Consider the following 15,659-nt stretch of genomic DNA (forward strand, 5'->3'; position numbering starts at 1 on the left):
TGGATCTTATGGCAGCTGGCTTGGTAGACATGTATGTTACCTGTAATACACATTTCACTTACATGTAATTTAACTTGTCCTTAGTTTAGAATTTACTATTTACAATTTGCATTTGTAATTTACTGTTGTTTGATGATGAAATTCTTTAATTACTTTTGATAATTATTTCTCGCAGGTATAAAGCTGCAGGTGTAGACCCTCCTGTTGCTCTCTATGTGGACTGTGGCTGCTGCAAGGATATGGGTGAGACCAAGCTGAAGGCCAGATTTGGTGGATGGCCTAACTTGATTGTTCGCCTCGACATCTGGCACTTTATGCAACGTCTCGCTGTGGGATGCACCACTGATGCACACCAGCTCTATCCCACTTTCATGGCTCGCATGTCAGCATGTATTTTTGAGTGGGATGCTGCTGATGTCAACAAGTTGAGAGAGGCAAAAAGAGCACAGCTAAAAGAGCAAGGCCTGATGGCTCTGACGGAGAAGCAGCTAGATCGGCAAATAAAAAAAGAAGAGTTAGAGCTGCACTGCACGAGGAAGACTCGTGGAGAAGACCAAACCATCCAGCTGTTGGATCAGCTCATCAGTGAGCTCATCAGTGACAAGGGTAAGGATGCCCTTGGTTTTGCTCTTCTGGACCCCATCAGAATGCAGCACATCTGGCGTGTTCAGAAGAGACATGTTAAGTGCATTCAGGACCCACCTGGTGTGGCTCTGTACACACAGACTGGAACCATCACCAAGGGAGGAGCTCAACTGCAGACACTGCGCTGTGCCAGAGGTTCTACATCTTTGGAGTCATTCCACTGTCACTTAAACCGGTTCATTCCAGGTACGTTCAACTCAATAATGTTTATGTTTAACAGAAATACTTTACCTTATTCCTTTTTGCCATTTTTTTAATATATATATATATTTACTTTAGGAAAACAAACTCGCTCAACTTCCAGATCTACCTACTAGATGGGCTACATCGCTGGAACCACAACAGGGCAGCAGCTGCTCTGGAGGCAGAGGCCTCTGGCCTGCGCACATACTCGGGCGAGCTGGTTCACAGTGTGAATAAAGATTATGAGAAGGTTTTTGGCAGGAAGCTGATTCCTTCTTTTACACCACCCGCAAAGTACACAGGTATTCATATGTAATATTGTATGTTTATGCTCATAGTTCTGTTTCTGTTTCTATGTAGTTTTTTTTTTTTTAAATTGGTTTTGCTTTTTCAGGTGAACTGATTGGAGTGCAGTACCTGTTGAGGCAGAACAATGAACCTCTACATTGTATGGTGCCAGACTCCGAGGAGGCAAATACATTGCAGTTGGAAGAGTCAGTAGAGACTGATGAGGGCTTTGAAGAACTTGAACACATTGAGGTCACTCTTGCTGATTTACTTTTGGACACATCTGATGTGATCTCAGTGCTACCTGCCTCTTGTGCTCCTGAGATTTCTGGTCAGTTCACTCCTCCTGTCCAGTCCACTCACCTGCTGGGTGTCCCATCTGCACCCGCTCCTCCTGTCCAGTCCACTTACCTGCTGGGTGTCCCATCTGCACCCGCTCCTCCTGTCCAGTCCACTCACCTTCTGGGGGTCCAACATGCGTCTGCTCCTCCTGTCCAGTCCACTCACCTGCTGGGTGTCCAACATGCGTCTGTTCCTCCTGTCCAGTCCACTCACCTGCTGGGTGTCCCATCTGCACCCGCTCCTCCTGTCCAGTCCACTCACCTGCTGGGTGTCCCATCTGCACCCGCTCCTCCTGTCCAGTCCACTCACCTGCTGGGTGTCCCATCTGCCCCCGCTCCTCCTGTCCAGTCCACTCACCTGCTGGGTGTCCCATCTGCACCCGCTCCTCCTGTCCAGTCCACTCACCTACTGGGGGTCCAACATGCGTCTGCTCCTCCTGTCCAGTCCACTCACCTGCTGGGTGTGCAACATTCGTCTGTTCCTCCTGTCCAGTCCACTCACCTGCTGGGGGCCCCGTCTGGGTTACCTGGACAATCTACATCTTCAGAGCAAGTTGTAAGAGAAATACCAGTATGCATTATATTTATTGATGTTTGACCTTCTTGAAATAATTCAAATCTAATGTAATACTTCCTCCTAGGCCGTGGATGAACAGAGTTTGCCAGGAATGGATTGTGTTGATGAGCTTGCGGAATACTTGGTGGAGCTAAGAAATGGAAAAGGCCTCACTCTTACCAATCAGCAGGCCAGCACCATTGTGGGTCTTTGGCAGAACTTGGAGCAACACGATAAGGACCGGATTTCTTACGCTGCTCGACATCAGGAGAGACTGCTCACTGGTCGGTTTAGGTCTCCGAAAAAGAAGGCTGTATTTTCAGGAGTTGAAACCACAAAAAGGTGTGTACTTGGTTCTACTGGTTCAGCTGCTCAGTGGCCAAACTGCAGCCGTCTTGTAGAAACAATATTTATCAGATTGTGCAACATTCATAATAGCCCCAAAGAAAATTGGACACCAAACCCTTTCAAGATGGTCACTAATTCTAAATGATTATAAAAAGATTCGACAGCTCATTTTAATCAATGGCATTATTATGAAAGATACAACTCTGCAACTTGTCACCGTAAATCAGACCACGTTGATACAGTGGCATAACAAAAGATTCAAGGCACAAGAAGTTTTGATCAAAAGAAGAAAAAAAGTAAATCCAAATGCAACGTGTTAATAATTAAATGCATTCTTAATTGCCTGCATGCTGAACTGCATTCCTTATATTGCACTAAATAAATATTGACATTAATAAAAAAGACATTAGACCCAGTAAGAAAAAGCATGTTCTTGCGGGGATCGAACTCGGATCTCTGTGATTTTTCTCCTCCCCTCACCCCCCTTCCCGTCAATTCTTCCCCATCTTATACAGATTATTGTTCCCCAGCTTGTTCATGTCTCCAACAAAAAATTGGTTTGGTAACCTCAGTGACCCTTGACCTCCATACACAGGTGAATCCAATCATAAAAAGGGTATTTAATGAGGCCAATTGTAAGTAGTTCTTCTCTTTGCATCTTCTCTGAAGAGTGGCAACATGGGAGCCTCTAAACAACTCTCAAATTACCTGAAAACAAAGATTGTTCAACATCATGGTTTAGGGGAAGGATACAGAAAGCTGTCTCAGAGATTTAAGCTCCCAGTTTCAACTGTGAGGAACATGGTGAGGAATTGGAAGACCAGAGGCACAGTTCTAGTTAAGGCCAGAAGTGGCAGACCAAGAAAGATCTCATATAAGCAGAGACGCAGGATGGTGAGAACAGTCACAGTCAACCCACAGACCAGCTCCAAAGACCTACAACATCAACTTGCTGCAGATGGTGTCACTGTGCATCGTTCAACTATTCAGCGCACTTTACACAAGGAGATGCTGAATGGACGAGTAATGCGGAAAAGCCTTTTCTCAGCACACGCCACAAACAGTGTCGCTTGAGGTATGCTCAAGAACATTTGGACAAGCCAGCTTCATTTTGGAATAAGGTGCTGTGGACTGATGAAACTAAAATAGAGTTATTTGGGCAAAACAAGGGGCGTTATGCATGGCGGAAAAAGAACACAGCATTCCAAGAAAAACACTTGTTACCTACAGTAAAATTTGGTGGTGGTTCCATCATGCTGTGGGGCTGTGTGACCAGTGCTGGGACTGGGAATCTGGTTAAAGTTGAGGGTCGCATGGATTCCATTCAATATCAGCAGATTCTGGAGAACAATGTCCAGGAATCAGTGGCAAAGTTGAAGTTGCGCCGGGGCTGGATCTTTCAACAAGACAACAACCCAAAACACTCCTCAAAATCTACTAAGGCATTCATGCAGAGGAACAAGTACAACGTTCTGGAATGGCCATCTCACTCCCCAGACCTGAATATTATTGAAAATGTGTGGTATGATTTAAAGCGGGCTGTCCATGCTCGTAAACCATCAAACCTGACTGAACTGGAGATGTTTTGTAAAGAAGAATGGTCCAAAATACCTTCCGCCAGAATCCAGACTCTAATTGGAAGCTATAGAAAGCGTTTAGAGGCTGTTATTTATGCAAAAGGAGGATGCACAAAATATTGAGTTAATTTTTATTTTGTGGTGACTAAATTTATGCACATGCCTAATTTAGTTTAAATAATTCTTGCACACTTTCCATAAATCATATAAACTTTATTTCACTTCTCAAATATCACTGTGTTTGTCTTCTATATGATATATTTAATTGAAATTTCTTATCCAGACAACCAATGATTTATAAAAGAAAATCATGAAAATTTACAGGGGTGCCCAAACTTTTTCATACCACTGTATAACGTTTTACACAGCTGGATTTACGGATTATCTGTTATCCAATGCAAGATTATCAAATCAATGCAAGTAACTGTTCTTATCGATCTTTAGTTGCGTTGGCGATTTGATTCTCTGATGGTTCTCACAGGATAATGCTTTGTAATTCTTGCCATTCTTTGCTCTTCTCCCTTTATTTCTTTCCTTTTCATTATTATGTGTGTGTATATATATATATATATATATATATATATATAATTATATTCTTTGCTCAAGTTTACTTCAATGTATCTGTAGTTTCATTTATTAAAAACATTACATCCACGCTCAATTGTCTGTGTTTGCAGCTCACACATCAACGTTACTTCAATCTTTGATCTTGCTACATACTTTCCTATTGTTAGTACTAGTGTTGCAGTACCTGAGACTGGTCTTGACTTTTTGATGGACTTTTTGATGGTCTCGGTCTTGTCTCTGTCTTTGAGACATTGAGGACTCAGGATTTTTAATCAAGACCAGACAAGACCATAACTGTGAAAAATTAAAATATCACTAATTTGCCAGTATATTGACTAATTTTTTTGTTAACATCCTTGCTTAAATTGTAAAACGTACTGATTCAAATCCAACCAATAACATGATTCATACGCCTTATTCACGGCAGCGCCATTTTTGATTTTTAATGAGAATGAAAGCGAGGCTGTGAGGGATAGACTTGCATCTCTTCAATGGGCTGTACTGTTATTTAATGTGTTTTCGGATTGTTCTGCTCATGAAACACTGAAATAGAATAGAATAGAATAGAATAAATCTTTATTGTCCACCAGGGTGGAAATTTGTCTTTGGCTCACCGCAACATACAGAACAAAACAGATAAAAACATACAAATAATGTCTCAGACATAATAAAGAAACATTTCTAGATTAATAAAAAAAAAAATAATAATAATAAAAAACTTGTTAAGAATATGTATACTTATACATTAAGATAGCAGCTCATTTGTTACTGTTTTTTTTTTTTTTTTTTTTTTTTTTTGTTAAGGATACTAATGGCATTTGGAATAAAAGATCTTTTAAAGGAACTTTTAGCCAGAGGCACTCTAAAGCGCCTCCCAGACTTCATTAGTTCAAACTCGCTGGAAAGAGGGTGAGTACTATCTGCAGTGATTTTTCTAGCCTTATTCCTCATTCTGTCAATATATAATTGGAACAGCGGTTTTTGTGGTTTGCCTACAATTTTGCTGGCCATTGACACTATCCTGTTGAGCTTTTTCTTTAGTTTGCTGTTTAAGTGGTCAAATCAAGCAGAAAGGTGAAAAGTTAAAACACTTTCAATATGTGTAATATACACTAGCTCAGTAATCTGAGCACTGACACCCAAGCAGTTCAGTCTTCTAAGAAGACTGAGTCGTTGTGAGCATTTCTTGAAGATAAATTCTGTATTATCTGTAAAACTCAGGTGGTTATCAAGAACCATACCTAAATATTTAAAAGTTTAAACAATTTCAACTACTTGACCATTTAGTAAAATTGGCTCTGTTATTATGTCTTGTTTTTTGCCAAAAATTAGCTCATTTGTCTTTGCTACATTAATTTCTAGCTCGCTTTCTTTGCACCATGCTTTAAGAGCCTTTACATGTGCAAGATAAGAGGCTTCATCCGAGGAATTCGTTTTTTTTGGAAAAGTCCTACTAAGGCCATATCATCTGCATATTTGATCAATTTAAAGGTGCTAGTGTTTATATTAAAATCATTTGTAAATAAGGAGAAAAGCATAGGTGAAAGAACGCTGCCTTGAGGGTATCCTGTACTAAGAGTACGCACTCCAGACAAAAAGCAGTTTAAACTTACCCTCTGAGGGCGACAAGAGAGAAAATCTCTGATCCAGAGAATCAGGCTGTTATCTATATTAATATTAACTAGTCTTTGCAGGAGAATATGTAGCTTCATAGAATTAAATGCTGCACTAAAATCTATAAATAAAACTCTAGCATGCCCTTTTGGGAGTGCAAGCTGTTTTGAAATAGAGACTAAAAGGACCAGCACAGCATCATCTGTCCCTCTATTACTTCTATAAGCGAACTGCAGCGGATCTATCACGCTGGTTACTTGGGAGTTCAAGAGATCTACCAGAACTCTCTCCATTGTTTTACATAATATGGAGGTGATGGCTATATAGGTCGAAAATCTTCAGGCTTACTTGCACCAGGCTTTTTAGGTATTGGCCTTATTAAAGAAAATTTCCAAGATGTGGGTACACCTGTAACTAGAAGAAAAATATCTTTCCAAGAAATGTCAGTTGACAAAAAACTCCCGACAATGTAAACTGAGGAAAATTATAAGTAATCTAGCCACTTTATTCAGCTTTTTACAGCGGATGCCATTGGAAACACGGTAAGTCTATCCCTCACAGCCTCACTTTCATACCCGTCATGGCGCTGCTCTGAATAAGGTCTATTGGTCATTGCTAATTATGTATTTTTGTTATCGCTGCCTGTCACCCAACCCCGTTCACTCGCACTCCCAAGAAAGTGATCAGCTACAAAAATCATAAAGAATATATTTGCAAAACAACATCTAGAAGAAGGCTACAGCTTCTTGTAAATTCTGCAGTGCTTCACGGTCCATGTAACGCTTCACAATTCAATTTTCGGACCACACACCAATGCAAATGCAAAAATGGAAACCAGACATTCATTTTTCTTGTTTTTCCAGTTACATTATCAATGGATAGTTGCCTTTTTCTCCCTTTTTTTCAATTTTACTTGTGCTAAATTATGACTTCAGAAACTAAATTATGGACTTATTACGCAGGTGGCAACCTATAATGGTAAAATGCTCAAATTCACCGAGCTCCTGTGAGCGACCCATTCTTTCACAAATGTTTGTAGAAACAGTCTGCATGCCTAAGTGCTTGATTTATACAACTGTGGCTATGGAAGTGATTGGAACACCGGAATTCAATGATTTGGAGGGGTGTCCCAATACTTTTGGCAATATAGTGTATAGAATGTATATTAACTTCAATGGATTATAGATTGATGACAATATAGAAGTGTCTATTTTGGTGTTCAGGTACCTGAATACCTGCACTTGTTCCATTGGCTGACCCTGGATGCTAAGTGTCTGGGACAGAGGTGATGCCTTGTCTCTGCCACCAAAACATAGCTCCTTCGTTATTGTAATGTTGAGTTCCAAAGAGAGCTCAACAAAAGTTTGGGACAGATTATTTACTACCTGCTGGTAGCAAGTTAGGGCATCAATGTTAGACATGTGCAACAAGAGCTGTGTTAGCTTATGACCTGTGGTTAGCAGCATAATTTTTTGACTGTTTGCATGACATGTGGACTTAATAAATCCTTAACTTGAGCAAAATAAGCAAGCTGACATTCAGTACAATCTGTAACTTTTATTTAGAATACATACAAATGTCATCTTACGTTTTTTAGTTTGTCAAGAGATCAAACAGATTCTTTAAAAGTAGTTATTACTAAACCAACTGCGTGACATCATTAACCAACGTTGTTATACGATCAATTTACGACAATATGGTTTCGTAAAACAGTTCTGACTAGCTAGATGATTTCCTCAATGATGCATCGTATTAAGTAGTTAAGCAGTGCTAGTGAGTTCCGTCATTGTATAGGAAACGCACCCCTGGTTGAGAACCACCTGTATCAAGCCATAAAAAAAAAAAAATAAAAAAAAATTAAGATCCAGAAATTACATTATGATTTAGGTTACGGATGAGGACATTTGTTCTCGAACCTGTTCAGCTCTTCTGGATCTGATGTCATAAACCAGCACAACAATAGCAGCTGAAGCAGCCACACCCACCAGAGCAGTAACAACCAATCGGATCACAGCTTCAACAGCATCAGAGTCTGTGGAGTAAAAGCATGAAACTGAGATCAGCTCAGTGATAAATATTCTTATATCACATCAGCGCTGCCGTACCTGAACATGTGCGACAGACTTGACTGATGTCGAGGTGTTGAGTCTTGGCAGTGAATGAATTGTTCAGCACACAGCTGTAGGTGTTTTTATCCTGATACTCCACCTCCAGAGGCAGAGAGAGACTGATGCTGAAATCAGGCACAGCAGTGCTGGAGATTAACCTGTTTCCTTTGAACCAGGAGAGAGTCGCTTGACTCACATTCAAAACTGAACACAGCAGCACATGTCTGGACACTGATGATGATGGAGTTGAAGGACAGTAACAGAAGATGGCAGGAACAGGCAGAGGTGCTTGAAAAAAACCGAGAATAAATGGAGATATCAAATTAGATGAGAAAGAAACATTCAGAGAAACCAAGACTGATCAAAAGTAGAGTTTCTATAAAACATAGATGATAAATATAATAGAAGTTAGATGATATAGAAGTCAATTATAGACCTGGAAATCTATTAGACAATTTAATGTTAAAGAAGTATGTTATCTTTTATGTTATTTTATATAACAATACATATTTAAATCCACTTTAAAGCTGTAAAAATCAACTTATTAAACTCACAATAGACACTGAGGATGAAAACCTTCTTCACACGATTGGTCTGCAGTTGATAAAATCCAGTGTGTTCACTTCTGGTGTTTGTGATGTTCAGAGATCCAGTTTGAGGATCCACCTGCAGTCTGTCTCTGAATCTTCCTTCAAGGACATCATCATATACAGTAATTTTGTCAGCCGTTTCATTGATTTGAACTATTAAATAGTTTCCAAAACTCCACTGAACCAGATCATCACCATCCTCCATTTCACTATCACTGTATAAATTGACAGAGTCTCCCTCCATCACTGACAATAACTTCCTCTCATCTTGATCAGCAAATACACCTAAAGGACAAACAGAAACAGGGGTTGTCACAGATCAAGTCTTTCAAATACCTTTAAGATGGTAAACAAATAGTCAAGTATATTTATATAGCGCTTTTCACAATACAGATTGCATCAAAACATAATAATTCGTTTCTTAGTGGAAAAATATCCACGTTTGGTAGAGCTGATCAATGGTTTTACTGATTGGTTAATTAATTTGAAAACCACATTCACTAAAGTAAATCGTTTGAAATAACATACTAAAAAAAGGAATAATATATGAAACTGATATTTAACTCACCATTTAAAATGACGAAGAAAAACTTCTTCAAACCGTCGATCTGTAGTTCATAACGTCCAGCGTGCTCAATTCCAATGTTTGCGATGGTCAGACATCCAGTTTGATAATCCACCTTCATTCTGCCTCTGAATCTCTCATCATAATGATCATTTACAGTCACACTGCTGTCCGCTACAAGGATTTCAGCTATTAAAGTGTTTTCAGGTCCAAATCTCCACACAATCAGATCATTATTCCTCATTTCTCTATCAGTGTGTAAAGTGACAGAGTCTCCCTCCATCACTGACACTGGCTTCATCTCAACTCCTGAAACACAAAAAGAAAAACAGAGTGAGACTTCACAATGGTTTACTGAAGTAAATAAGTCTACGTCTAGATAGAATGGCTATACCCAAAAGAGAAAAATAGTGTGGGGATTATTAATTGTATCTTTGTAGTGATTTTCACTCATTCACTGAACTGAACTTCATTTGAACTCCAAACATCACACACTTTTCTTAAGAAAATCGGTTATATGGATGAGAATTACGTCTCCAACTACAACTAATGCTGCTGGTATTTAAGCTTCAGTGTAGTTGTATAAAAGGACACTGAGGAAAAACAAACACTGACTCCATTGCAGAAAGACTAAAGTTATAAAAGAAATATTTAAAACTCACCAACCAGACACCAAAGACACCAACAGAACCAAATCATGTTAAAAAATTCTTTCAACAGTAGTCTACAAATATAAATGACAGATGCACTGAGGTAAGAGCTGGTGAGTAGTAAAATGTTAAACATAACCATGCAGTAAAATAACCATGCATCTTTAACCACAATCCATGTGATCTTGTGAAATCTTGTGTGTGAAAATGAAGAAGCCCTATTTCACAGTGTTTAAACCTTGAAGCAACTTCCTATAAAAACCCACAGTTCTGCTCACTTTGCAGTTTCTCCTATCTTACACATATGATTTACTGTAGATAATCACTCAGTAGGAAAGAAGTTCTTGAACTGAATAAATTCTGTCAGATAAGAGAAACAACATGAAAGTGTATTGCATTGGGATGCCTGGACTGGAATTGGGAACCATCTATAGATTGATGAAGAGAGGTGTGACTGGTACTGGCCTTTCTTGGGCTTGTTAAAGACCAGTTGTGCTGCTGTTTTGAATTATTTGTAGAGGTTTCATTGCACATGTTGGAAGGGCGTTTCAATAGTCCAGTCTAAAAATGACAAGAGCCTGAACGAGTTGTGCAGATCAGGGTGTGAATTATGGGCATGGAGGGTCCTAACCCCCCTAAAGAAAGCGTGAGGGTGTTTGTAGAAAGTAACCTACTTGTAACGTGAAGCATTTCTATAGCTCTGACTGATTATAAAATGTAATTTTTGCAGCCTCTGAAATGGATCATACCACTAAATTTACAGTACCTGAGCAGCTGAATTATAAAAACCTGGCCTAGATTGACTTTACTGTCAAAGCCACATTGTGGAATTTTTGGCCACTAGGGGCGCTCAACCTGTAACTTTCACGTCTAGATTTGTTGTGATGTCCCTAGAGACCACAAGCTCTGCAGCACTGTCGCAAATTAAAGTCAACAAACAGTCAACCAGTCAGCCTCCCGTGTCTTTAGATTGTGTGTTCTTGCAGTGTTTGAGGCGGGCCGGGGGTCCTTGCTGTGCTCGATTGCCTTATAGCAGTCCGCTGAGAGAGCGAGCGGGGTGAGCCTTATGGGGCTTATCATGTCTGTGAGTGAATGTGGGCACGGAACAGCGGACACATTCACTGCACTGAAAACACCGTCGGCCTGAGCTGACTGTATATGTGTTGGTTTATTTTTACAGAAACGGTGGGACATGTGTATGTAATGTTAGTGTTTGTGGATACTACTGAGTCGTGGGCAAGTTCACTACATTTAATGTAACGTTATATTTGACATGAGTCGATTTTATTAGTGCGAGCCCTGCACTGAGGCGGGCTGTGTTTGTGTGTAGAAATGAACACTGGGCTGTGGGCATTTTATTACACTCATAACACCATCGGCTGTGGCCGGAATACCAGAAAATACTACACTGCTTATAATGAATTGATCGCAAGCTGTGATTCCAAATAAGGGAGTCTTAGAATTGGCATCATTGCGGGGGTGTGAAAGCAGGAACTGTTCCACTGGATAAGGAAGGTTAACCATAATTTAACCTTGTCGTGGCACAACTTAGTTAAGAGAGATTTGATCTTTAACATGAAGACAAAGGATTCGAGGGAGATAAGGCAGTGGGTGGGCATAAGCAAAAAAATAACAACACTGTCTTGTGCATTTTCCTCTGTTAAAATGATTGCAGAGTCTGTTGGAAGAAAAAACAGCAGATCTTCTGGAATCTGTCGAATTTGGCAGTTGGCGGATGAGATACATAAAATGGTTGATTTAGTTTGGTTTGGCTGAGGACATGGAGGAATTGAGACAAGCTATGGTTGAATGGGCGGCCAATCTACATACTGCACATGAGATGTTTCCACAGGCTTGGAAGAAAAAATGTGTCCCTCCATAGGATAAAGCAAGCTCTGCTAGTATCACAAGACAGGTATTTAACTCACGCTTCATATGGGGAAAAGCAGTACAGATGATTTCAGTGTATCGCCTGGATGCGATGCAGAATTCTTAGGAGGAAAAGATACGGACGGTATGGGGTATTAGCTGGATTTAAGGTCATTGAAAAATATTTTCTTGCGACTTGATTCAGATAAAATCAGAGCTCTGATGTTGCTGGTGACAGGGGGCAGTTCCAAAGCAATGGTGTGCTGTGGCAAGGGCATCTGTGCCCAAGATGCCCTTGCCACAAAACAAGAACAAAGTCAATATAGCCTAGGTAACAGAGTTCAGTGGAAGCAAGTCCAGGGCCTCGTTCTTGAAATCGCCCCCTAAACCCTAATTCACTATTCCCTACATTAGTCCACTATACTGTGAATGAAAGGCAATAATGAATTTGGACAGCCGTTGAGTTTATCGGTTGTACACTCATTATTGCAGTGCAATGTGGGATTGAATGAGTGCACTCAATGTCCACTCTGGTTTTGGACACCACTACATATGGCTGTCCCCTCAAATAACGCCCTGTTTGAGGGGTATAGGAGGTGTTTTTGGATTCAGCCCATGGAAAGAGGAAAGCTGGGGTGGAAAATAGGCTGACTGGGCCTGCGCCGCTAGCAGATGGAGCCTCACACTAAGGTTGGTCACTGGTGGGGAAAAAACTTAATGTCAGCCGGAGGAAAAGGAGAAGGAAGTGTTGTTTGGGCCAGCCTTTCGCTAGGAGCTGCAGGCTAAGGACAATGGTACCAGTAGGTTAGAGATGGTGGGATAGAGAGGCCGAAACAGCTCAACTTGCTCCACTAGCAAAAGCCCACTAGAAAAGCCATGGTGTGTGGCTGAGCAGAGGGAGGAAAAGAGTGGGGCCTGTTTGGGAGGGATGCAGCTTTTTGTCAAGTCACTGCACAAGGAAATAGAGATAAGATACTTATTATCACGTCCACCTTCCTAGACGGTCTAAACGGTTCTAAACGTGAACTGCTATCTTTGCTCTGCCACTTAAACTTCACAATGCTTTTAACCCTGCAAGGGCACTCCTAGCGTGAGGCTACCTCAGCTAGTGGTGCAAGCTCCGATTGCCTATTGTCCACCCCAGCTTTCCTCTTCCTTTGCCTTTCCCTTTACCTTTACAACCAAGCCCCTGGGGCCGACCCAAGCATTATGCTGCCACCACAAACAACTTTTGCACTTCAGCTCGTAACTCTCTTCCCCAGACTAGATCGTCATTTTCCCTCTTCTCAGCAACACAGATGCCAATACCACCGAATGCCATTGCTTTGGAACCGCCCCCTGCTGCAGAAACATCAGAGCACAGATTTGATCAGAAATTCAGGCTGCTGGCTCCAAAGGCACACCCAACCCCAGTTCCTCACTATTCATAGTCGATCTTCCCATAAATTACCCACTAAAACCTCTTCTTGATGCATCGATTGAATCCATCCTCCAAACCTTTCCCCTAGAATCCACAATCAGGTACAAACACTTGGCGGCTGGTCATCAGCAAGGCCGCTCCTAGCGTGAGGCTGCCTCACCAGGCCCTGTGGACAAGAGGACAGTGCTGTCTGCTAAACCAAAGTGTAGAGCAACAACTGAGGGTGTAAGGTAAAAGCTGAATATTGTAGACTTTTTGCAACACATATCTTTGCATTGGAATACCTTTGTGGATCTTCCACTTTCCACTCATGTACATTTTATCCACACAGGAGCACACTCTACAAAGGCCTTAGTGGGGACTTGCCTGATCTTTCTGTCCTTTGAGTAAGTAATGATTTAACAATATCAGATTTCCCAGTTCAGTAAGATATCATATAAATAAATATCCTTTTTTAAACTGTATATTTCAGATTTTTTCCTTCCCTTTTGATTTAATGTACTCATGTACAATGTGATATATTATTACATTCCTAGGTGACTGAGGTATACAAAGATTTCCCTGCAGCTGAGGTGCCGATGATCTGCAGCAAGGGCATCAGCTGTGAAATTCCCCTGGTCGACTCTGCCCTTGGCAAATTTTATTCCTACCAACAACCAGCTACAGCAAAGAGACACCTGTCTTTCCATGCTGCCCCACCACGTCCATCTGTGCCTCTTCAGCATTACCACTTGCAGCCATTCAGTTGCGTGTTTGTCTTTACTGAACAACATTAGCTGCACAATAAGAGTCTCGAGGTCACCTGGGACATGGTGCATAAACTGGAATGTGCTACCAGAACACAAAGTTCATGCGATGAATGGCATCAGTTGATAAGGCCCAGATTGACAACCTCTTCATTCTCAAGAAAGTGCTGGATGCAAACCTTGGTGTGGGGGGTAACCGAAAATCCCACCCTCCTTATTTTGTGCAGCCACAGTGAATGAAGGCTACCGTCTTTCGGGAAACGGTGGAAGCTCAAATGGCTGTTATACAGACCTGAAGCCGAGCAAAGTGGCACACAGCAGTGCTCCTTCGACCCACACACAGTTCTTTGCAACTTAAATGAGTCACGCACATTGTACTTCTTTTTCTGTATAAGGGACAACTCATGGTCCTGTTATTTTTACAGTAGCGGTTGAAAACAGGAAGTAAATCAGAAACTAGAATGCCAACATCTACACAAAGCAGAAGTTTGTCACTACACTGGCACACAGAGCCTATTAAACTCCACAGTAATTATAGTATAGCGGTAATGTTTGCAGGTTTTATTACTAAAAAAATAAAAATAAAAAAAAAACAATCCTGATTTTTCATGAAAAATTATGTTAGAATTCTATAGTGATGTGAATAAGTTTGGACACCCATGCTAAAGTTGCTTAAAAAGAGGAATAAAAAAAATAATCTTTTGGATATTGATCTTAATGCCTTAATTAGAAAAATGAGGAAAACTCCAACCTTTAAGGACACAAATTTTCTTTGTGAATGAATAATGTATCATAAATAAATAAATAAATAAATGTTTTTCCTTAAAATACAGGGTGCATAAGTCAGGACACCCCTATGTTAAATTCCCAAATAAAGTTCCCTTGACCTTTGGAATTAAAATATCCCCACATCATCACACACCATTCACCATGCCTAGAGATTGATGAGTAAAACATGGTTTTACTTCAGTTAGCCTAATAGCTGGTTTGATTTGCATTGAAAGATGATCTTATGGAAAGTACCCCATGCCAATCTCTAGGTGTGGTGGAAGGTGTGTGATGATGTGGGGATATTTTAATTCCAAAGGCCAAGGGAACTTTATCAGGATGCATATTATCCTGGATCCATGAAATTACTGGCTTTTAAAAATAAAAATCTGCCCGACTCTATGGGAATTTAACATAGGGGTGTCCTGACTTATGCACCCTGTATTTTAAGGAAAAACATTTATTTATTTATGATACATTATTCATTCACAAAGAAAATTTGTGTCCTTAAAGGTTGGAGTTTTCCTCATTTTTCTAATGAAGGCATTAAGATCAATATCCAAAAGATGATTTTTTTATTCCTCTTTTTAGGCAACTTTAGCATGGGTGTCCAAACTTATTCACATCACTGTAGGCTTAAAATGCCTTGGTATCAGCTGGTTTTCATCAATGGTATATATACAATTACAATTAATTTGGTTTGACGTGATTCATAATCAATTGTAGCCTGACTTCGTCATACTCATATTCTAGTGAGAATTGGGCTTTGATTATGAGGCGTGTCTTAACCAAACCAGGAAAAAAAAAACTCTGCACTCAATTGG

At 40.4% G+C, this 15,659-nt stretch overlaps 1 protein-coding gene across 2 annotated transcripts; it reads right to left on the reverse strand.

Annotated features, from left to right (window-relative positions):
* Positions 1–7,696: 7,696 nt before the first annotated feature.
* Positions 7,697–14,608, reverse strand: LOC120466697 (uncharacterized). 2 transcript variants are annotated; one of them, XM_039655273.2, is made up of 6 exons: positions 10,045–14,608; positions 9,386–9,691; positions 8,782–9,102; positions 8,225–8,515; positions 8,036–8,151; positions 7,698–7,939 (listed from the first exon to the last, which is right to left on the reverse strand). In XM_039655273.2, exons 1-6 carry the CDS (start codon positions 10,172–10,174, stop codon positions 7,880–7,882), a joined length of 1,224 nt encoding a protein of 407 aa, XP_039511207.2. In that variant the 5' UTR covers positions 10,175–14,608; the 3' UTR covers positions 7,698–7,879. The 2 variants fall into 2 exon arrangements, with proteins under 2 accessions (XP_088983057.1, XP_039511207.2); XM_089126931.1 differs by having other exon boundaries at positions 7,697–8,151; positions 10,045–14,607.
* Between the last annotated feature and the right edge of the window lie 1,051 nt (positions 14,609–15,659).

This window comes from Pimephales promelas, chromosome 24, assembly GCF_988280905.1.
Source record: "Pimephales promelas chromosome 24, fPimPro1.hap1.1, whole genome shotgun sequence".
NCBI lineage: Eukaryota > Metazoa > Chordata > Actinopteri > Cypriniformes > Leuciscidae > Pimephales > Pimephales promelas.